Consider the following 23,128-nt stretch of genomic DNA (forward strand, 5'->3'; position numbering starts at 1 on the left):
CTTTGCTAATCATTTCAGTATGGGATTTGTTATTCTCTAGAATTTATTCACTGTTTACTTTCCCTCAAAATGCCTTACAATTTTTCCACATTCCTGGCTTTCTTTCCATATTTTCCCAAGTGCTGATTCAGGTTCATAAAGGCTGATTAAGATTCATAAATTTCATGGTTTCTGTGATAAAACTTACTACCTAAATGTGTTTCTAAAAATAAAACTATCAATAGGCAAGCTTATCTCTAGAAGTTTTAACTCTTGCTATTTGTATTTCCTGGTAAAACAGGACGAAAGCACAAGTTGCAGAAATAATAAAAAGTTTTAAAGGCCATGTGAAAAAAATGCTCCGTCATGCCGAAGCATCTGCTGTGGTGGAGTATGCATATAATGACAAAGCCATTCTGGAGCAGAGGAATATGCTGACAGAAGAACTATATGGGAACACTTTCCAGGTTTACAAGGTGGTATTTCAGTACTTTGTAGTTTAAGATAGTTTAGCTCATCAGGTGTTGTGCTAGTAATGCCTTACCTATCTAACCTACTGTTTCTTTTGATAACATTATTTCTGTCAGCTGTCCAAAGGTAGTCTAGTTTAGCATGTTTAAATGTAATGACTACTTGCACATTTCTAGTTTATGTGAAATTGTTGTGGGTTGTTTCAGTTTGAAGTATGTAAAATATGCTCTGTTCATGTATGAGCTTGCTCTGCTCATCAAAGACAGTTTGTTCTTATACAGTTTCAGTTTTCATAGTGTCTAGGTTGATATCGTCCTTCCTGAGGTAAGACTTAGGCGTAACTCTTCATTAATACTATAGATGACTGTTGTGTCAGAGCTGTCTTATGTCTTGTGAAAACTGAGTGTGGGCAGAATGGGCCAGTATCCACATACAGTGTTCCATTTAGGCTTGATTTTTCTCTTTGTTTTCCCGTAGAGACTGTGGGACTTGAACTGTAGTTCAGACTCCACTGAAATCTAGGTCTATGGTAGATCCTCACTAGGGAGTTGAAACGTTCTTAAAACTACAACCTCCATTCTTTTGAATTCTGTTTTTAATTTTTGCTGGCTTGTCAAGTTGGTATCCATTAGGGTTAGGAATTTTGCTACAAAGTACAGAACTGTTTTACACAATTGCTAACTCCTCTCTAATTACTTTTTCACCTGTTCACTTATACCCAAGATTTCTGTTAAAACTGTCTTAAGAAATTAGCAGCTCATTTCTGAACCTGTATTTTCTTAACAAGTTATTGTAAGGTAGACATTTTGTAACACTGAGTAGTAGAGAGGTATGTTTGTTGTGATCATGGCCTGTAATTTGTACTGAGAGTCAAACAGCCCATGAAATGAAGGGCACTGTTACCTTCCATCATTCTGGTATTTTTTGGCGTAACTGCTTTAGGTAGCCATAGATTGTGGTGTAAAACCAAGATTCAGCACAATGTAGGTTTATAAAAAATTGCAGTGTAGTCTTTAAAAAGTAGCCGGGATGGTTTAAAAAATGTTTTTTCTAATTATCTATCCAGTCAGACTTTTCTTTCACAGCAGGTTATTTTAAAAGAGTGACCAGTGTAATACTTTTTTAAGATACCTGGAAGTACTTGTGTGTAAGGTATATGATATATATTCTCCCTCTCTGTTGTTCCTGAACTGGAATTTCCTGGGCCTTTGTTAGCTTCTCAGTTCATTAACTTGTTGTGTTGCCCTCTGATGTGTGCCTAAAGCAGGATTTTTGCTTAGCTCAGGAGCACCTTAACACAATGCCAGTTTTATGTATTTTGTTTTGTATCTGGCATGAAGAGCTGATGTAATTGGCAAAAAGGAGCTCAGGCTAGAGAAATGGGTTTTGTTTGCTAATGAGGAATATTTAATTTGTAGAAACTGAAGCTTACAGCTTTTGACATACTCAGAAAAGGTAGCTTTTTATTTTTAAAAAATTGTAAAAATTCTTAGTTTTGCTGAAAATTAGTTTTGTTTTTGATATTCCTGACGTTTGATTGAAAAAGGTCTAAGCATTGTAATTTTCTGTGAACTCTGATTCTTACTGGTACAATAAAACCTCTGATTGTGCATTCGTTTCAGACACCGGCTGTCCCAACACTGGATAAAGTGCTAGAAGCTCAACCTGAAAAGAGAGAGGCCATCTTAGATGAAATGAAGCAGATTCTTACACCAATGACACAAAAGTAAGGACAAAAATCAGCTGAAGGTCTGACAATCTAGCACAAATCAGTTTGTTTCTGACATACAACTGGGATATTTGTAAGTTCAGGTGACAGTGATACTGATACTCTTTTAAGCTGTAATATTGCTGTGCTGACTAGTCTATGGTTTTGTCCCAAGTGTCATAATGGGTATCTTCCCTTAATTTTGAACTCTCCTTCTATGAGTCAAAGCGTCCTCTGTCCCAGTCAGACAATTGGTAGAAGTGTCGCACTATGATATATTTTCGTAATGCTTTATTAGATATGCTTTTCCAGTGAAGAAAATACGTTCTATAATTTGTAAGTTTTGTTAGAATCTTCTACATACTGTAAATGTTAAACATCTGAATCCAAAATCACTGTGTGTTTTTTGCTCACCACACTGCCTAACTTTTTAAAATACAAATGAGGTGTTGTTAACATAATGTAAAATGATTGTTTGTGGGGAGCTTGTTGCTTATTTTCATCTGTCCAAATACAGAGAGGCGGTGATAAAGCACTCACTGGTACATAAAGTATTTTTGGACTTTTTCACTCACGCTCTTCCGAAACAAAGATCTGTAAGTATCTTTATTTTGCTTTTTGTCTTCTTTTGCCTTTCTGTGGAATGTTTTTTATCTTCTTGTGAAAATGTTTTAAGTTAACTAGACAAAAATACATATCTGTCATTAATAGAGTTCTGCACATCTGGTGGTTCTAGATAGATGATGGGAGAGTAGTGTTGAATGGAGATTTATAGCTATAGTGAACTTTCACAAGTGTTTGTGATACTTGAATTCTTTTTAAAAATGAGATGACTTTGATGTTTCCTCTTTCCCTGCTAAATGACCCTTCTCAGTAGCTGGAGAATACAATTAAAGTGAGGACCATTCCTTGCAGTAGTTTACTTTACAGTGTGTAGTTTCTTAACAACTTGCAGTGATTGTCCAAAAATCTCTTGACCAAAAGACAATGAGATAGGCCCTTCTGTCAGCAACCAAAACTTTGTTTGCTATGTCCATATTAAATTGCAGGTTTAAGATTACGTCGGATGTCCTTGTATCTAGGCCTAAATCTCTCTGTGTGATGTGACATGGTTTAAGCTGGTATCCTGTTTGACTTTACCTGTCTTCAAAGTGTGCCCATCAGCTTCACCTTGGTTCTGCAGCTCAGAACCATCTCACTTCAAGTCAGGCAGAGCCTTCTAAATTTGCTGTCTCTTGCTTCCTTCTGCCAGACTGGACTCCTGAGTGCTTCTTTGTTACTGTTAATAAACCCAAAGCTAAGGGTAGGGAAGTGGACTGTTTGGGGTCTTTTCTGAGTCAAAAGCTTCAGAGCCCAGAACATTGCTGTGCATGGTTTTATGTAATGCTGTATCTGAGAATGCTTTTGGATTCGCAGGCCTGCATGAATCAGGGGAATAAGGTTGAATCTCCTTGCTTGGCTTTCTGTGCAAATGTGCTAGTATATGGACATGCTTTTCTGACTTTGGAAACCCCTTCTGCAGATCTGTTCCTACCTGTGCTTACAGGTAGTGACACCAATTTTGTTGCTACTGAGCAGTTTGTAAATAATTGTTAAAATGCTTGGAGCCTTTGGCTAGAGAGAAAGAAGACCTAGGGATAGAAAGAGGCATCTGTGGGAGCTGCGCTTTGAGGACATCTGTTGGATAGTAACAGAAGTAACCCAAGAGGGTGTCATTTGATTTGATTTGATTTTTTCCTTTGGCTGATGGTGTTGTCATATAGCTTCAGAAAACTTCATTCCTTTGATACGAAGACAAAACTTCTGACTATGTCTTGTAATATCTGATTTATAACATAACCTACTACTTAAATGACTTTAGTTCTTCTTACTTTCTGGCTAATACTCTGCATGTATGAGTATGCATCAGCTTCAGAGATTTCTTCCTAAATTAATGGTTGTCTTTTTCTCTAATTTCTCTCTCAGTTCTGAGCACTCTTTCTTGAATTTTTTGTAAGAGGACAGCTGACAAGCTTCAATACAGTTGTGATTTCATGGCATGATTATGATGAACAGTGTAATATTGAAGAGAGAAAGCTTGTGCCATGTACAGTCTTTTGGACCCCTGTTGGGGTAATTTTTCATAGGTCACAGAAATGAGAGTGGTTCTGAAGGGCCAGTGATGGAGTGTAGAGCAGTATCCTGTGGGCAGATGAAGTAATTCTTTCTTGCCCATCTGCCTTGAGTTCCTCAAGCCTTTTCTTTGATCTTTTTGATTTATCACCTTTTCTTCCCCAGGAAATGATAGAAGCTATCAGAGAGGCTGTCATCTACCTGGCACACACTCATGATGGAGCCCGAGTAGCAATGCACTGTTTATGGCATGGCACTCCCAAGGTAATGTTTGGTTTCCCGCTACTTACTTCTCTCTGCCCATATTGGGTCCTTCTGCTTATGCACGTTTTAAAGCAATCAGCAATTTGAGAGCAAGGTTAAAAACTGGCCCATCTTTATCTATTGGCTTTTTGTGAATCGAATGCTTTCATTAGAACTTTTACAGCAGAAGCATCTCCTTTTACTTTTAGCAGAGGTTTTGGCAGTGACAGATGGAGTAATTTTTCCAATGTAATGTTACTGGCATTTAATTTATCCCATGGATTTCTTAATGAAAGTGAAATTGACAGTAGGGAGAGGACATTAAAAAAGTCATAATGTGAAACTATGTTTGCTTTTGGAATGCCAAGACTTGCAAAATGTTATAGGAAGTATGGTTTAGTTTAATCAGCTCATACAGTATCCAGAAATTCTTTTGGTGCAATACATTTCATCACATCTTGGAAATACTGTAGTGCCTCCTATGTTTTTCTATATTAAAAAAGAAAAAAGATTTTTTATTAAAATAGTCCACTTGTTAAAGAATGCAGAAAAAAATTAAGTTCCTAGGATCTAGGCATAGTAATGGATCTAAAGAAGACCGAGCAGTGATTCCAAGAACCAAAAATACAGAGGGGAAACTTTCTGACAAAATATTCTTGCTAGTAATAGGGTTTTAAACCAAGCTAGAGTTTCAAGTTCTGTTGAATATGTTTCTTTCCAAATGAAGAGATGAAATATATTCTTCTTTAATTAATGGACAAAATATGAGGGAACATATGTGATGGTTTGGGGTTTTTTGTTTGCTGTGTTTTTTTCCAAGTTTTTTTGACATGTCCCACTGGTGATCTGGACTTGTAAATATACCACACGATTTCTGGGGGATCAAGTCACAATTCAGGTTTAACTTTCCATACTGGTTCTGGGTCTAATAAAATATGTGTTAGTCTTTGGTAGATGCCTTTGCCTTAGAATACAAATGGAAGATTATCTTTTTGAAGGGTGTAAATAGCAGTTTAGTTACTCAGAATCACAGGTATTCTAGGCTCATTTGAGTTTCCTCTTTCCTTTGGCATAGGACAGAAAAGTCATTGTGAAAACTATGAAGACATATATTGAAAAAATAGCAACGGTGAGTGTTCATTAACCATTTCTTTCATAGTCTCTGAAACTAGTGATTTGATAGAGGCTAGCTTGAATGTTTTTTGGTACTGGGGACAATTTTGAGATCTTAATAAAACCAGTCTTAAAATAGCAGTGATGTATTAGATAATATAAAATAATTGAACTGTATGGAACATTAGAAGACATGTCAAGAAGCTTCATTGTGAGCACTACATGTAGTACTATGCTTCATTATGGCTGAGTTCATTATTATTCCTCAGTTTCTTTCTACTTTTTATTTTGTTGATCCCAACTTTGTATTGCATCTTCATGCAGCTCATTGGTTATTTTCCTTGGTTGAGAGTAAAACAGACTGTATAAAGAGGAGGAATTAAAATCAAAGTATGCTGGAGATGTCATTAAAAAGGCTCGCTGAACATGTGTGTTTCTTAGAAAATGCTCAGTGTTTTTTTCAAGTCAGGAAGCTTTGGAATACATTGGCATACAATGGAAGAAGTCTGTTTTATTTTTTAATGAATAAAATGTGTTTGGAGTCTGCAGCACCAGCAGAGTAACAGTTGAAACCAGATTTCATGGAGTTGGGCAAAACCGTAGTTGTAAAGAAGAGCTTTTTAGACTTCTCTTCCTGGTTGCTGTGGGTTTTTTTATTTGCTAATAGTTATTGTGGTCTCAATCAGTGACCTTCAAACATTTTGATCACACCCTGGGCATGCATCCCCAATATATATATATATATATATATATATATATATATATATATATATATATATATATATATATATTTATGTATAAATCACATGCCTTTACTATTATAATAGTGTACATTATAATAGAAATAGAAAATTTGAAAGGATGAGATAAAAATAACCAGAGGCTATTTTTATTTTTTATTGATGGTTCCAAAAATATTTTCTTTCTGCACCACAGTGGATTGTCTTGTGCAACCCACTTTGAGGGCCACTGGTCTAGGTAATGTTTCTCTCTGTAATTTCCCCTTAGAATAAATGAATTGTTTCATTTATAAATTATGTATTATATGCAAATATGACACAGTGGGTAAATAATGACTGACACAACACTGGAGCATGGAAGATCTGGTTTCACTTCGATGTAGAGCCTCACTGACATACAAGTGAATTGGTTTGTGCCCTTTTGAGTGTACTGGAGATTTGATTTCCAGCAATGCAGTAAAGACTGTATGGCTCATTGCAGAGATAGGATCTCCAAAAACATTGTATGTGACTTAGTTCACTTCTAAGCAAATCAACAATAGAAATAAAGTCTGTATGTAATGTTGCTGTAGGGAAAATACTATGATTTCAAATGTTGATAATACAGTACGGTTAGATTAATAGCTTAAATGTGATAAAACAGTATATCCACTTGAAATGCAAGATTTACTTTTAGTTTAACAACATATTTCTCTTAACAAGCCTTGCTTTTGGACAGAAACCTAAATGTTGGACTTCTCTCATTCTATGACAGTAGTCAGAATTTGCTTGTGCTTCATGTTGTGTTATGTTTGAGACAAACCTTCAGAAATCCCAGTTCTAAGTCGGTATATTCATAAAAAATGACTGCATGTGGTTTCTGATGTCTCATCTTTGCAGGGTGAGTTTTCTCATCTCGTCTTGCTGGCAGCATTTGATTGCATTGATGACACTAAACTTGTGAAGCAGTTAATTCTATCAGTAAGTGATTGAATTTCTCCTAAAATAGTGTACTAAATAGTGTCAGTGTGTTTGTCAGTGTATAGGAGGATGAAAGTAGGAATCCACCTGCTTTTTTAGACTATTTAAATACTTCCTATCTTTTCTGTTTCATTATATTTATGTATCATGATTAGTTTTTTCTTTTCCTAGCAAACCATAGCACTTTCAGACACCATTTAAATTATTTATTTGAATTCATTTTTAAGCTAGGTTCAGTACTTGCTGAAATTTTCCCTTTTAGTACACATTCATTCTGGATAAGGGGTGACTGGAGTCTCTTTAAAGTCAATGTCTTTTATCATAGAAGTTTGAGCTGTACTAGTATTTCTAGAGATGAAATTGGTGGAAAACTTCAGAGTGATGATGTTACCTTACTGATTTTACAAGCGAAATTCTTTGCATCCTCTCAGCAGAGAAATTCACATTGGTGTACGTCTTATAATCTGCTCGCAGCAGTACTCATGCTATAGCTGTAAGGGCTGATGGGTTTAGGGGAAGTGGCAGGGAGATAAAGATGAGGCAAATCTGGGTGTGAGGAAGGAATATGAGGAGAAAGTGGTTCTAATGAGGCTTGTTTTGCAAAGTAGGAACAATTCTTCCCTTGTGCAACTTCTTGTAGGGTGCAGTTGGGGTTTTGTACCCTATCATAGGGATTTGGCCCTTAGACTTGTGCCTCTGTAATGGGTCTAAAGTGATGAAGGCATCTTTGTGTGGAGGTGGCTTTTGTTCCTCAAGGATTTCAGCTGTGATTGCAGCTGGGTTTGGTTTCCAGACCCAGGTCTGGAATGTAACAGCTTCTGAGAAGGGTCTAAGGAAGTGGTTCTGATGTATCTGAGCTGTCCTAGTATGAGATATTTGACCTATTCCTGTACTGTGTAACAAGCACTCTGCTTTCTGGAGAGTTTATTAGTTCAGATACTGTGTCTTTAGCTGAGCTTCCAAGATGCCACTTAATTACAGAATCATCTGAGATCAAGAATTGATCCATTATCGAAGGTAATGGAATGTTTACTGTTTGGTCATCCTACATCATCTATCGGGACAGAAGATGTAGAGCATGACGTGGCCTTTGCTCATACACAATTGGCCCATCAGAGTTTATGTGTGGTCAACAATGGGGAAAGGATGGCAGGAAGAGGAGAAAAAAATCTTAGGATCAAAACCAGCTCTTCAGATAGTCACTGAAAACTAGTAGCAGATGATGAGATGGGGGCAAAAATTTAGCTTTAGGAAGATAAAAAAAATAGTAAAACTTGAGAGGGAGAAAAAGCAAGGGGTGTTTTATAGGTTTGTTTTGGTTTTTTTTGTTTTGTTTGGTTTTTTTTGTTGGTTTGGTTTTGGTTTTGGTTTTTTTGGCAGTATTGCAAAATTCATCATTTTTCCGGGTTGGCAGTGTGGCTGAGCTTTAGTAGGTGAAGGAAGGGTTTAAGCTCTTTAAATCTGCTGAAGGAAAGTCTCTTCTTACCATCATCTCTCGGGTCCACAGAATCTTAATCCTGGACCAAAGTCTGTCTGTGGTGCTTTGAATTTTCATATGTGATTGGAACTGTACATTGAGCGCCTAGCATTTCTAAGGATTCAGGCAGATTTCACCACAAAATCCCTCTCTTTCATGAGGACTCTAAAAAGATGGAGACAATACCAACAAGAGATAGCATGTCTCTGTCATTTACAGTTTCTCCTGGTACTTTTTCACAGTTCTAATACTGATAGTGACCAAGAACTGTTACTTCATTGATGTTTTGTTGTGGTTTGTTTACTCCCACAGGAAATAAAGGCTTCTTTGCCTGATATAATAAACAACAAATATGGAAAGAAGGTCTTGTTGTACTTGCTAAGTCCTAGAGATCCTGCACATTTTGTTCCAGAAATCATCTCACTTCTGCAACAGGGAGATGGAAATGCCTATAGGTAACTCAGATGTGAAGGTTACATGGCTTTTTTTAAGAGTCCAGAAGAAGTCATGCAACTTTTTGTCATTATTTAATTTCAACTTCTCTTCATAATAAATTTAAGTAATGTAAATATAGAAAAATAATACAATAAATTATAAATATAAATAAAATATAAATTTATCTATTTATATATAATATAAATTTATAAATATAAATAAATATATATAAATAATGTTTGCCCCTTTTGTGAAGGGCAAGTATTGTGATATATTTTGTGTGTAAGCTCATGTATCAAATGCAGTGTAGAAGAAAATTTGTAATATGCATTACTGGTGCTTTGGAAAGCATAAAAGTATATCTCAAAATCTAGCAATAAGAATGGAAATTGTTAATTTGATTTCAGTCTCTGGTATTGACATTGATGCTTACCAGCTTTTGAAGAAGGAGCAGTTCTAGATGACTAGTAAGCTGTGTAAAAATACATTGCCATAGTTACGATAATGAAATGAAAAGAAATAGTAAATATCACTTACAAGAAAAAACTTAGAAGTTTTGAGACAGTCAGCTTTAAACATGTTTTCACTCCATGTATTCTTAAATTCTGTGTCCAACATGCATTTAATTGTACATGAAACAGAGGGAACAATAATGCCTGTATTTAAATCTAGCAGTAATTTACATGTGTCAAACAGTGCATACATTCTGAAATTTCTTGCTACTTGATGTGCATACAGTGCAAATCTTCTGCAGTAATGTGCTGTGTCTTTCATCAGTAAGAAGAATACTGAACTCCGTCGTCATGAACTCCTGGAAGCCATTTCCTCGCCTTTGCTAGAATATTTGCAAGAACATACCCAAGAAGTAGTGATAGACAAAGCTACTTTTGTCTTGGTTGCTGATATTTTAAGAACAGCTCCTGGTGACATCCAGCCTGCACTAGATGCAATTGCTAAGTTAGCAGCAGAAGAGCTGGTTCCAGGGGGCCGTGATGGACAGGTAATGTACATGTACAGAAGACAAGATGCTGAAATCTTGCAGATCTTCTGCATTACTAAAATGAAGTCTGGTCTTGATTTCCTTTATGTAAGTCATCAGTGTACTGCCCTGATAGCATTTGAACATTAGATGTGATCCTGTTTTCTGATTTGTTGAATCTATAGCTTATTATTAGCCCATTGGGAGAGATGGTGACTTGAGCCAGCATTTCACATGAGTTGTAGGGCAAGGTGCTTCATGATCTTCAATCTTCAGAACTGCTTTAAACACTTAGTGGGAACGTTGCTGGCAAGCATGTTACACAGTCTAATGTTATCACTGTGCAGTCAAGCACTTAGCAAAGTTTTATAGGTCATTGGACTGTTTACGTTGAGAGGGACAGGATTTCTTACCTTTCAGGCATGCATATCTCCATGCAAGGAAAGATCTTAGATAAGAGTTGTTTGTCTTCAAAGTATGACCTTCTCTTCAAAGAGTTCCCCTCCCCTACTTTGTTAAACTCAGTCAGATATGTGTCCATAGACTAGAGAACAAAAAATTACAATGTATGCTGTATTTAAGATAGATATCTCCAGATTTCCATAGTTGTGGTGTTTTAGCTCTGTGTTTCACATTCTTTGATAGACATTTCATGAAATTTTAATGTGAACTACAAATGTGTTCTGTGACTTTCTGTGAACCGTACTGTAGGTGATTTTCAAGTGTGGGAATGTGAAAGGTTTGGAAGTTCTGGCAGAGACAGACCAGGAGGTTCTCTTTATTAAGAATTAAGTCTTTGGAAGGGTGGATGAAATATGGATTGATATAGTTTATATTACTGAAAGTTAAATGTTGCAGGGCAGATGGTGAGAGTTGAAATGGTCAATTTAAATGAGTAACCAGAAACTAACATCAAACTTGTTGATACTAGCATAGGTCATGACTCAGTGAATCAGTGTGAGGGCAGAGTGAATAAATCAAACAGAAATATTTATGGCCAGACATGTAACTGAATTTTGAACCAACATCACTAAATAATACTACTTTGTTTTGGTTTGTCTATTCCCCTTAAAGCTCCACATTGCAGAACATCCGGCAGGCCATCTAGTTTTGAAATGGTTAATAGAGCAAGATGAAAAAATGAGAGAGAGTGGAAAAGAAGGTATGTTGGAAATACAGCTTTATTTTCTCAGATTGATTTCAGAGTAGTTTCCTATCTGACCTCAAATAAGATAGTTGCAGTTATTTCTTTGAGTATACTAGTATATGGAAAATTTAACATTGTTTTTATCTTTTTGCTTTTGTGAGCTGCTATACAAACAGAATGCCAAGGATATGTTTGCTTTTTTTTTTGCAATGCAAGCAGGGGTTGGGTTTTTTCCTCAGTGCTTTAATGTGTATTTGGGGTGGAGTTCATTTCTATGCTTAAAATGTCTTGATAGCTTTGCTAAATTACATAGTAGTTTAAGGATAATAATAGAAACAGTGAAGTCTTTCTTACAGGAGCCCCTGTTTCATTAGTGCTTGTAAGCCAGTCTGTAATCTTTACTGTGTTCATTAGTGCTGCTGGGTTAATGCTTTGTAACTGTTACTAAAATAATTTGTGCACAAAAATAGGACATCTTTGCTAGTTTATGTTCTATAAGGCAGATATTGGACACAGATGTTCTCATCTTAATTTAGCTTTTAAACTTACATTATTATGTAACTGTAAAATCTTCTGTGTGTATCACTCTATCCTAATGGTGATTACTTTTTCTCATACAAAAAGCTCAAAAAATGAAAGCACGTGGTTGGCAAAATATAATCTGAGGGAGCTTCTCTGTGTGTAATAGTCTTTTTCTATGTAGAATTATTAGATCTTGGGAAACTTATTATTTCTTTTCCTCTTGCTACATTCAGGTAGCCAGTATTTCCTTTAAAAATGTTAGTTGTGTTTTATTAAATGTGTCTGAAAGTAGGCTGTTTTCCCACTTCTCAAGCAGATCATTGAAAATGTCCAAAGGAAAAGTTTTGTGAGTGTCTTTCAGAGACTTGTCTATCTGAAATGATGATTGTAATCTGGATTTATTTCTGTAAAAATCGTACAATTTCCAGTTTAAACATATGCTGTTCCCTTTGGTTTCCTCCAAAAAGTACCTTTCAGAGTTGCTGCTCTGAGTTTATTAAATTGTTGTTAAACCCCAAACAAACTGTTATCACATGGGGAGCAAGTTGTATAAAATCTAACCTGTCTTCAGGTGGAATTAGGATCTAAAGTGACAGTGAAAAATAGCTTCAGTGCTTGGAGGCTGGTGTTTGTTGGAGTTGAGTGGAGTTCTTTGCATTGTTTACTGATAAGTTTGCTCAGCAGGTTAAGTTCTAAGAGCAGTTTCCATGCAGTTCAGTTCTTTAAATTCAGCTGGGGCCTTGAAGTCAGCCTAGGTTAATGTAATGAGTCTGAAGTCAACTTAGGCTTTCAAAGCCACTGAAGAAATAGAGCCCTGGAGCATCAGTACAGCTGAAAAGATAAAGTTTTTGCATCAATAAAGGATTACTCTGAAATTTTAAGTAACTGCTGTTCATATTCTTTTCCTTCAGTTGTAGAGTCAGATACTTAAAAATGTGCTTTTCAACAGAGGTGTTTATGTGTTTAATATATTGCATACCATAATCTGTTCAACCAGAATGATTCTGTGATTCTTGCTGAGTTCTCTCTTCGGACTGGATGCCTGCTCTAAGATATTAATAGCCTTTTACACCCTTTTTAAAAAACAAATAAGTGTGCATACTTTATAATAGTAAACTGTCACACAGTGCTGCTGTTGTCTAACAAATTCCATGCAGTACTTGGAATCAGTCTAATATCTATAAAGGTCTGCATTGCATTGAACAGTCAATTATTTTGAGGGGGCAGAACTTTGTGACTACTTGGGGGACTAAAAAGTATTTGATTAAATCAAAACTACAGAGAACTTTCAACAGACTTCTTTGTAGAAAGATATTGCCTAATTTTTCTTTACCTGTTTCTTTCTCACATTTTGCAGTTTGTTTTGGAAGAACACTGGTGGAACATGTTGGTATTGAGAATCTGAAGACCTGGGCAGAAGTAAATCGAGGTGCCATTATTCTTTGTTGGTAAGTGTGGCGCATGACTACTTCTGATTAGATTACATTGTTAATTTCTTGAACAGCTGAGAGAACATCTGTTGAAATTTCTACCAACAAATTACATTCAGCTTGTGCTGTCTTGAATGCAGCTGGCAAGTCTTGAAAGAAACAGGGATTAGAAAGATTCAAATCAGAGTTTCCATAGGTTATTCCTTGAGTTTCATCTTTTGTAGTACTAGGAAGCAGCTCAGTGTCAGAAAATCTGAAGATTAAAAATAAAATTATTTTTAAAATTGTGCCTATCATATCTTGTTTTACAAGCACAAAACTCTCAAAAGAGCAGTCCACAAATAGCTACATTAAAATAATTAATTTCAGAATACTTGGGACTGATGGCAGCATACAAAAATCTGGAAATTGTTTTGTTTTGTTTGTTTTGGTACATTACTTCTTTGTGTTGATGCCTTAATTGCAAAGCCTAAAAAGTTCTCACACTGAAGCAGAGAAGTGTTTGGAAGAGGCCATACATAAGACTAGACTGTGCAAAGTCCTATGATGAGCTAGCTGGCTCGCAAATTTAAAGCAGTGAATCATGCAACTAGTGAAATCAAAAACACCCTACAGGGATCAGATTAAGATTACATTTTGTTTTATTAAGAGTCAACTGCAGTGTTAATCATCGCTGCTTTCGCTTTGTAGCTACCTGTCAGTATCAGGTCATAGAAACCCAACGTTTTGTCCTATAGCCTGAAGTATGTGGTCTGGGTTCTGGAACTTGTATATCAGCCTTGCCCTTCTAGCACCTCATAAAGACTTTCACTGAACCAAAGTCAGCAAACAATTCAAACAGACAGCATGATTTTGAACATTAAGTCCCTTGATCTCTTTTTTCTGCTCCACTTTTCTCTCTCCTAGTTACTTTAGATTCCTTGCTCTTTGCTTTCCATTTCTGCTCTTTATCAGTTTAGAGTAGGGCTACTTCAATGTTTGTGCTCTTTTGCAAGGTGAATCAAAAGCCATTCTCACTTCCGTTAGCTAATCTGAGTTTAATTCTAACTTTTTAGTCATTATCATTCAGATCACTAGTGAGAAGAACTGTAGTAGAAGAGTAGTTGCAATCCAGATACAAAACCAGTTCTCACAACATCTTACTAGTCATGTGTATGTGGCTGTTAAAATTGTTCAGCTGTCAAAATGATAATGCTCTTTCTTTGCCTCTTATAAGAAGCCTTTAGAATTTAACAAATGTACCTAATGCCTTTAAGTTATCTGATCCTGTGCACAGATATTCAGTGAAGTTTTGTTAGAAAGGCTTATTCACTAACTCTATATTAATGCTTGGATGTTTTTCCTTTAAGTCAAGGCTGAACAGATTCATTTAACATGTGAAGTTGCTGGTATATGTACTAAGCTGTTGAGATTGACCAAATAAAGTTGTAAAGTAAATGAATATATTTTTCCCATATTTAACATTTTAATAATTGTTTGCGATCACTGTGACAATAGTCTTTTAATAGACATTGAAGACTTAGGGATAAAACAGGAAATGGTAATTGATCACTAAAGGAACTGGCACAGGAGTGGTGTATTTTGTGGAAAAGTCTGTGAGGAATGGCAGTCTTTATCTCTGCTATTACTCATGTCACTACAGGTGGAGCCTTGAGAAGTGTCCTTTGTTACCAAGTGGGGGATCTTAACTCCCAGACGGCAGTATGTCACCCATAATGAAACTTGACTAACAGGAACAAGAGAAAAAAGTATATTGTAGGACTGTTTGTTTGTATATTTGATAGAATTTTGTTGGTGATCTTTGGTTTATTTCACTTGAATCTAAATTCTTTCTAGAGTGAACTTCTCTCGATGACTTTTTAGGCATGATGTCCTTTTGTTTAGGCAGCTGAGAGCACACAAACATAACCATCTCCTTTTGTTCCATTTCATGTCACATTTGCTTTCCTCACTATCACATAGCAATTAATCGCATTTTTGTTCAACTGCGTGCACTGAAGTCAAGAAACTACTTAAATTGTACAGCAGTGATTAATTTAGTCTGGTGAAAAGTAACAGCAAGGGATTTTTTAATATAAAGTAATTGGCTGAGTTTTTAAAAACCTTTTCATTTAAAAAACCCAGATACTTCTTGTCATGGTTTGACACTGACCAAACGCCAGGCACCTATGAAAGCCGCTCACTCAGCCTCCCCTGGCCACAGCTGGGCAGAGGAGAGAGAAAAAATTATCAAAGGGTTCATGAGTAAGGTGAGGGCTGGGCGAAAACACTCCCAAGTGCAAAACAGATTTAGCTTAAAGGTAGAAAGTGAATTTATTACCAACAGAATCAGCAGAGGATAATGAGAAATAAAATAAGCCCTTGGAAAAAAACCCACTTTTTTCTCCTCCAACACCTCCCTCCTTTCCACAGACAGCGCAGGGAGACAGGGCATGGGGGTTTGGTCAGTTCGTCACCCGAGGCTTTCTTCTGCTTCTCTGGGAGAGGAGTCCTTCCCCTGTGAGGCTGCGGAGTCCCTCCCACGGGACACAGTTCTCGGTGAACTTCTCCAGCATGGGTCCACTCTCTTGAGCAGCAGTCCTCCCAAAACTGCTGTGGCGTGGTCACTCTTCCACAGGGTGCAGTCCTCCAAGGACAGGCTGCTCCAGCCTGGAAGCAGAGGCCCCTCTCTCTATGGAGTCTCCCACTGGACCACAGCCTCCTCCACCTGCTCCTGCATGGGCACCTCCCCCATGGCCTGCAAGTAGATCTCTGTATCCCTGTGGATCCCCATGGGCTGCAGGGGCACAGCTGCTTCACCATGGTCTGTACCATGGCCTGCAGAGGAATCTCGGCTCCAGTGCCTGGAGCACCTCCTACCCTCCTTCTCCACTGACCTTGGTGCAGCCATGTTGTTTCCCTCACATGTTCTCAGCTCCTTCTCTTCTCTGGGTAGAAAAAAACTATGTGTCTACTTTGTTTTGAATTTCATCTTAAATACATCATCACAGAGGTGTTACCAACATCTGTCATTAGCCCAGTTTGGCCAGCAGCCTGTCCATCCTCAGAGCCATCAGGGATTGGCTCTTCCAAGCATGGTGGAAGTTTCTGCATCTTCTTACAGGAGCCACTTTTGTGGCTCCCCCAGCTACTAAAAACCAGGCCATATAAAACCAACACACTTCTTTTGTCATAAAGAATCTCAGATGTTCAGCCAGAGGTAATTTTCAGACAATGCTGGTTCCTCCTAAAGCCATGATTGATTTTTGTTTTGTTGTTTGCTTTCGGAAGCCATCTGTCACATATGTGCAGATCTGAAACTCAGAATTACTCAGTGAGTCCATTTGAAAATTTTTGGCTATCTAGTCCTTTTAGCTTATTTGTCATAAACAGTGCATGTGCTTGGCTTCTCAGTAACTTGGTACCTTCTAGACCTTCTCCTTTCCTTGCCCTACTTGCTTTTGATTGTAATAAAAATATATGGGGCCTGGTTCTGACTTAGTACTATCTTGAGGATCCCAAAAGTAATGAGAGGACCCTCTGCATGCTCACATGTGTATTAAGTGTTGTAAGTACATTAATGTCATAAATGCTTGGCTATTTAAATTTCTATATATGACTTTCCTGTATATTTTTGAATTTGTAAATGATGTGTAGCATCAGGGTAGAACATGGATAAGATTGTACTTCACCAAATGTGTTATTGACTTCCTTTATTTCTGTAATCTGTGGAAGTTCTATTTTATTCACAAAATACATAGGTGCCAGCTTTCTAGATCTTGTAAGAGCTTACAGAATAATAATTTAAAAATACCCCTCTCTGTCACTATGTTGGTCTTTTGGCTGTGTTGTCAAACATGCAGATGTTCTGTATTAATAACGTTGTCTTGATATACCTGTGGTTACTATGAGTTTGAAAGCAGTGTCACATGTATAGCTGTCAGAAGCTGGCATTCATTTTTAGAGATAAGTAAAGTGCAGTCTAGAGTGGCTCGCTACTTTGTGTGGTCCTTGTCTCTTGTGGTGAGTAAAACATACATACCTTTCCATGTTAATTACCAGTGTGTTCAGGACATCCTTTTCCAGGATTCTGGACTTCCTTGCTTTTATCAGGGGCACATGAGTCATAGGAGAGATGACAAAATACCACCCTCAGCTGAATTCAGTTTTAAAGAAGGCCTCTTGATTAAATGGTATCGTTACAGCTAAAAGAGTAGCACAATTTGCTGGTAAAGGTTGTTGTAAAGTCATAGTCATAGAAATAAATCTGAGAATTAAGTAGCTGAAAATTGTGGTGTTGTCAGATGGACATCAGTGCTTTTCTGCCTATATTGTTGCCATCCAGCACAGGATTTGGTGCCCTAAAGGAGACAAAATTTAAATCTCATCTTAAGCTACGTTAATTCCTTCATGTCTTACTCAGTTCAGTTTGCCATGTCTAATCATTGCTTAAAAAGTAGGTAAGAAATAAGCTTTTAGGTCGATGTAAATTTGGGGGCCACTTGGAAGAATCCTAGTGATTGTAAGGACTTGTAGTATCCTGCAGCCTGCTTCATACCAGCACATGGGTGTTACAGTTTGTTTCTAGTCGTAGTTTATTTGTATGTCAGACTTGTAGTTCTGATCTGGCTTTCACAAACTGGCTGTAGAAAGCACTTTTCTAGCCAGTGTTCACTCATAGCTTTGAAGCAGCAAATTAGATATGTCATTAACTCAGCAGATCTTGTACTTCAATCCAAGAACATTTCACTGTTAACTGAAGAAAGAGGAAAGGACAGGCACTACTAAGCTGATAATATTTTACAGCTTATGATGAATTTCTTTGTTTCTGAGGAAGAGAATTTATCTGGGAAATCTGATTTGGGTTTCCAAAAGTAGTATCTGAAAGGAAAACAGAACTGATAATGCTTCATCATTCTTCACTAACTGCAGCATGAAAGTACAATAGTGAAGGTGCTTGATGTATATTAAATGTACTTCATTGCATCTAGTTTTAGGACCCACATTACAAGAAGTGCACCAACAACTGGAGTGAATTCAATGGAGGGTGACTGGCATAGACTTGTGCTGGGTCCCTTGGCTTGGAATAAGAGGCTGTGGGGCCAAGTCTGTTTCATCTGGGAAAAAGGGCAGCTTTTGGGCTCCTGAGAGCCCAAAATGTCTGGCACCAATGGATGGATGGAGAGCTGGTCCCTTCATAGCAATGTATGAGTAGAGAGCAGGAGGCAGTGGCACAAGCTTAAACACAAGAGGCTTAGGCTGGAGATAAGGAAAAACCTTTTCCCCATGAGGATGGTGCAGCAGTGGGGCTGGGGCCCAAGGAGTTCTGGCTGTCCCCAGCCTGGCAGGTTTGAAGCCCAGACTGGGTGAAACCCAGAACAACCTGGTCTGACTCAGTATCTGAACGTGCATTGAATAGGGGTCAGCAGTTTCTTGCGGACTGATTTATCCTCTCTTGGCTGTGTTCTCACTTGATGTTTCATAGTTTATGGAATGTTTTACATCTTTTTTTATAGTATATATAGGCAGATTATAGTGTCTGGCTTGAACTATATTCTGCTTAAATAGTTATTGTTTCCTGTCATGGACCACTTCTTTTTCTATAACCTGCATGCTGACCTTTGATATCCTTCATTTTTTTCCTATGTCTTGCAGCCTTCTTCGAAGCACTGATGAAAACGTGGCAAACACAGTCAAAAAAGGACTAAAAAAGCTCATCCCAAAGCTGAAACAGAATAAAAACGTGAAAGGAATAGAAGCATTACTGGAGAAATTGAGTTCGTAGTGTAAATGAATCTAAAATAATTATTTGCATCAATGCAGTCAACTGAGATTTGGTAAGATTTTATACCATGGTTGTTTTAAGAAGCAGTGTGTGCATTTGTATATTAAATAATTTCCAAAGCAACTTGTCATTGTACTCATTCTGTTGTGCACAATTGTCCTCAGAGATTGAAATCTCAAGACTTGAGAGCTAATGGAAACTTTTGAACATTTAATCAGGGCTTTCAGTCTTTCCTGATAACTTGCACAAAAATGTTTTAAGTGTTGTTAAAATTTGCATGTATGGTTACCACAGAAACACAAGCATCTGTTCTGGACATACTGTGTTTGGGCAACTGTATTTGTTTTAATCCCCTTCCCTCCTGGTTTCCTTTAAAAACCAAACCCAGACCAACCAGGAAGACTACTTAAGTCCCATTCTTACCCTGTGATGGAGGCTATCCTCCCTAGGAACTAACAAGAATAGAATGAAAATACTGTCTCTGACTTTTTTCAGAGAAGATCCTGAAGGAACAGCTGACTGTTCCAATGGATCACAGTTTGGTTTCACTCAAGTCTTCTAACTACACTCTTTTAAGCCCTAATAAACCTGTGGGTTTTTGAGGTTTTTTGGGGTTTTTTGTGGTAAGGGGGGAGGGGTGAATTCATTTCCACATGATACCAAATTGGTATCCTATTGATTTTTCCTGTACCTAATTTTGATTTAAAAAATGAAGCCAATATTTTATTTTCTCGATTTGGGAAAAAATCCAGAACTTCCTTCATAAGGCATTCAAAGAACACCCACCCTGCTGGTGGTGCTGGTGCTCAAGGCTGTGCTGATAGACTGATCCAAGCAGAGAACCAGATTGATTAAATCTCCAACTGTAGGCGTCACTCTTTACTGTTGCTTAGCTTGACAAGATATGGCTCCATTTGTAATAGCAGATACTTAGACATTGCTTCTGCTAGGATAACAGCTTCCTCAACATGAAGTGTACAATACAGCTATCAGTGGTTGGTTGCCAGTGGTTAAGTAAACTGATCTAAGTTCCCATGTTTTACATACTTGAAATCAGTCTCCTAAACTACTGCGTTTACTGACAGAGGTCATCATGGTCCACCACTAGTCCTGCTCTCCATTAAGATCTGCAGTGCTCAGCACACATCACAACCAGATTACCCAGTGTTAGACTCAGACTTGAATGCATAGCATGAGGTAGAATACTCTGGTTCTCTAGGGTTCTATAGAAACTAGAATACTTCAGGTTGTCTAGCACCTGTATGGCCCTGATGTTAAAGCACACAGTCAAACCATCAGATTCATGTAAGCACACATTCTTACATGGCTGTTTGCTATCCAGTTTATCAGCACCTTCTCTAGCTGTGACTTAATTTCGTTGCTCCTATATATCTGTGCCAGGTTCTAAACATTAGATTATTGCCCTCAGTAACCTGAAAATTGAGAAGGGGATTTCTTTTCCCTCCCTGTTTTGCTCTACCACCAACTGGAGCTACAAAGTTGATCAAAGTTGGAGCATTTCTCCAGTGAGAAAGGGCTGAGGAAACTGGGCCTGCTCAGCCTTGAAATGACCTGAGTAAAGACCTCATCAATGCCTGTAAGTGTCCAAAGGGAGGGTGCCAGGAAGATGGATCCAGGCTCTTCTTGGTGCTGAGCAATAGGACAAGAGGCAAAGGGCGGAAACTGATGCACAGAAGTTCCACCAGAACATGAGGAAGAGGATTTTTGTCCAGTGGAACAGGTTGCTCAGAGAGGTTGTGGAGTTTCCTTTCACTGGGGATATTCTAGAACTCTCTGGACACAATCCTGTGCTATGTGCTGTATGACCTTGCTTGAGCTGGAAGGTTGGACCAAGTGACCCACTGTGGTCCCTTCCAAACAGATTCATTCTGTGATTCTGTACTTCTGTAATTATTCATCATAAATCTGTTGCATATTTTGTCTAGGTTGGCTTTTTTGGCAGTAACTTACAGACTTCCTAATAACAGTTCACTACCATATAAAATCACTACCTGTTGCTAATTAAAACAATCTGGTTTATTGTCACAAAAGAAAATCGTGTTACAGACCCTAGTGAGCAGCAATCTTCAGTAACTGGGAGGATGTGTTTACAAGCAGGAGCACTTAATGCCACTGCCCACCAGGTCTAATTGGGATTAACCTTTAAGTATTTACACCTTCTCAAAAACTTAGGTGGAATTAGAGGGGAGCACAGTCAGCAAAGTATTAGTAAATCAGCAGATGCAAATAAACAAACAATGTTAGAAACCATTTTCATAACTGTAACATTATATACTGCACAAAGTGGCCTAAGTAAACTACAAATTACAATTGGGTTTATTTGATTTATTTGTTTTTATGAATTTGCCTATTTGAGTATCTTACATTTTTATGTGAACTAACAAACACTGCCCCCAGTGAGAAACAAGAGATTATTTATAAAGATGAAACTGTGCATTTCACTGCTTTGAACTATTTATACTTAAACATACACATCTAGAAAATGTACTTAACTCCAGCCTGTGATTGGCAAAGGCATTAAGTGTTCCTGCTTGTAAACATGCCCTCTCAGTTACTGAAGATTGGAGCTCATTAGTTTCTGTAACAGGATTTTCTTTTGTGACAATAAAACAGATCGGTTTAATTAGCAGCAGATAATGAATTTAAACTGTAGTGAACTGTTTCTAAAGAAGTCGCAGTTACTGCCAAAAACCCAACCTGAATGAAATATGCAACAGATTTGTGACTGAATAATTAATGGTACAATAAAACAGGGAGAGGAAAAAAGTCTGTTACAACCCTTCTCAATTTTTTTGGTTATTAAAGGGAACTACTTAGAATCTGGTACAGACATACTTCCAATCAAGATTACAGGGAGCAATGAAAATAAGTCATAGCTAGAGAAGATGCTAATAAACAGAACAGCAAAGAGCACTGTAAGAATGTGTGCTTACATGAATCTGATCTGATACTTTGATTGTGTACTTTAATTATGGTTGCTTTAGCTGGATATGTACCAGGCAGTCTGTGAGTCTGCATACATCATTTATTTTAAGTTACGTGCAGTAATTTGCAGTGACTAGCTCTTAGTTTTCTTTACCACAAGCTGAGAAATGCCTCTCTTCATTAAGTAGGCATCAGTTAAGGTTATACTATAGTTGTCACTGTTTTCCTACCAGAGATAGAACATAAATTTTACTATTAAGGTGTGTCTTTAATGTCAATTGAAAACAAATTCTAAAATAGCCTAAATGGAAGGAGGAAAAAAGCAGGATATGTGGAGTATGAAATATTGTTTCAATGGCTTAAGCTACACCAAGGAGTGGTATGGGTTTTCCCAGTGAAGAAACTGGTTGGATGCAGTGCCATATCTGTCCCAGTCTGCCGTGGGTCTCTGTGGCTGTGTGGAGGCAGTTAAGTAAATTTTTGAAAGTTTCTGAAATAACAGTGTTTTTTCTTGATTTGGGGTTTTGGGGTTTTTTAAAAAGGTATGCTTTTTGTTTTGTTTCATATGTACTTTTTGACTACTTTAAGTTATCCAAAGTGCTCAAATTATTGCCAGCAACTTAATATAGCTTGTAGTAATTTTTTTATTGCCAAGAAAACAATGGAAGTGCACAAGCTGCAAGTAATTTTTTTTGTCTGCAGCTTGCTCAGAAGAAAGGATGTGCCAGCAATTATTTGTTTTAAAACCATTTTCCTGAGGTGAAATGCCTGTCCCTTGTGACCAGCCAACACCTCTCACCTTACTTAGCAGAAGTTGGAGGGTGAACCGCCATTGTGAGTGCTAGGACAGAAGAGGTGGTAATGATTATTTTATTTTCTGTTCTCAGAAGACAGAAGACCCATTTCCTTGGTATTGATATATATATTACTGTGTAACTGTATTTTCCATTACCTTGGAAGTAGGCGCATCCAGTTGGGTGCAGTTGCACCTTAGTAGCTCTTAGTTTAAGGTACAGAAGAATCAGCCTTGCCCTTTGCTGCTGACAGCCGGGTCTACCAAGAGCACAAAGTGCTCTTTCCCACTGACTCAATCACCTTACTT

General features: G+C 37.5%; 1 protein-coding gene across 7 annotated transcripts in view; it reads left to right on the forward strand.

The window, feature by feature from the left end:
• PUM3 (pumilio RNA binding family member 3) overlaps positions 1-19,203 on the forward strand; it is a 68,085-nt gene extending 48,882 nt beyond the window's left edge. For 6 of the 7 annotated variants that reach the window (XM_038124486.1, XM_038124482.1, XM_038124488.1 and 3 more), the window contains 11 exons: positions 281-455; positions 2,073-2,176; positions 2,676-2,754; positions 4,436-4,534; positions 5,589-5,642; positions 7,246-7,326; positions 9,116-9,258; positions 10,016-10,238; positions 11,292-11,379; positions 13,244-13,334; positions 18,951-19,203. In XM_038124486.1, coding sequence (XP_037980414.1) covers positions 281-455; positions 2,073-2,176; positions 2,676-2,754; positions 4,436-4,534; positions 5,589-5,642; positions 7,246-7,326; positions 9,116-9,258; positions 10,016-10,238; positions 11,292-11,379; positions 13,244-13,334; positions 18,951-19,080 — 1,267 coding nt within the window. In that variant the 3' untranslated portion in view covers positions 19,081-19,203. The remainder of the gene's footprint in view (positions 1-280; positions 456-2,072; positions 2,177-2,675; positions 2,755-4,435; positions 4,535-5,588; positions 5,643-7,245; positions 7,327-9,115; positions 9,259-10,015; positions 10,239-11,291; positions 11,380-13,243; positions 13,335-18,950) is intronic. The other variant, XM_038124483.1, reaches the window with a different exon arrangement.
• Positions 19,204-23,128: the final 3,925 nt, after the last annotated feature.

This window comes from Motacilla alba, chromosome Z (assembly GCF_015832195.1).
Source record: "Motacilla alba alba isolate MOTALB_02 chromosome Z, Motacilla_alba_V1.0_pri, whole genome shotgun sequence".
NCBI classification, from domain to species: domain Eukaryota; kingdom Metazoa; phylum Chordata; class Aves; order Passeriformes; family Motacillidae; genus Motacilla; species Motacilla alba.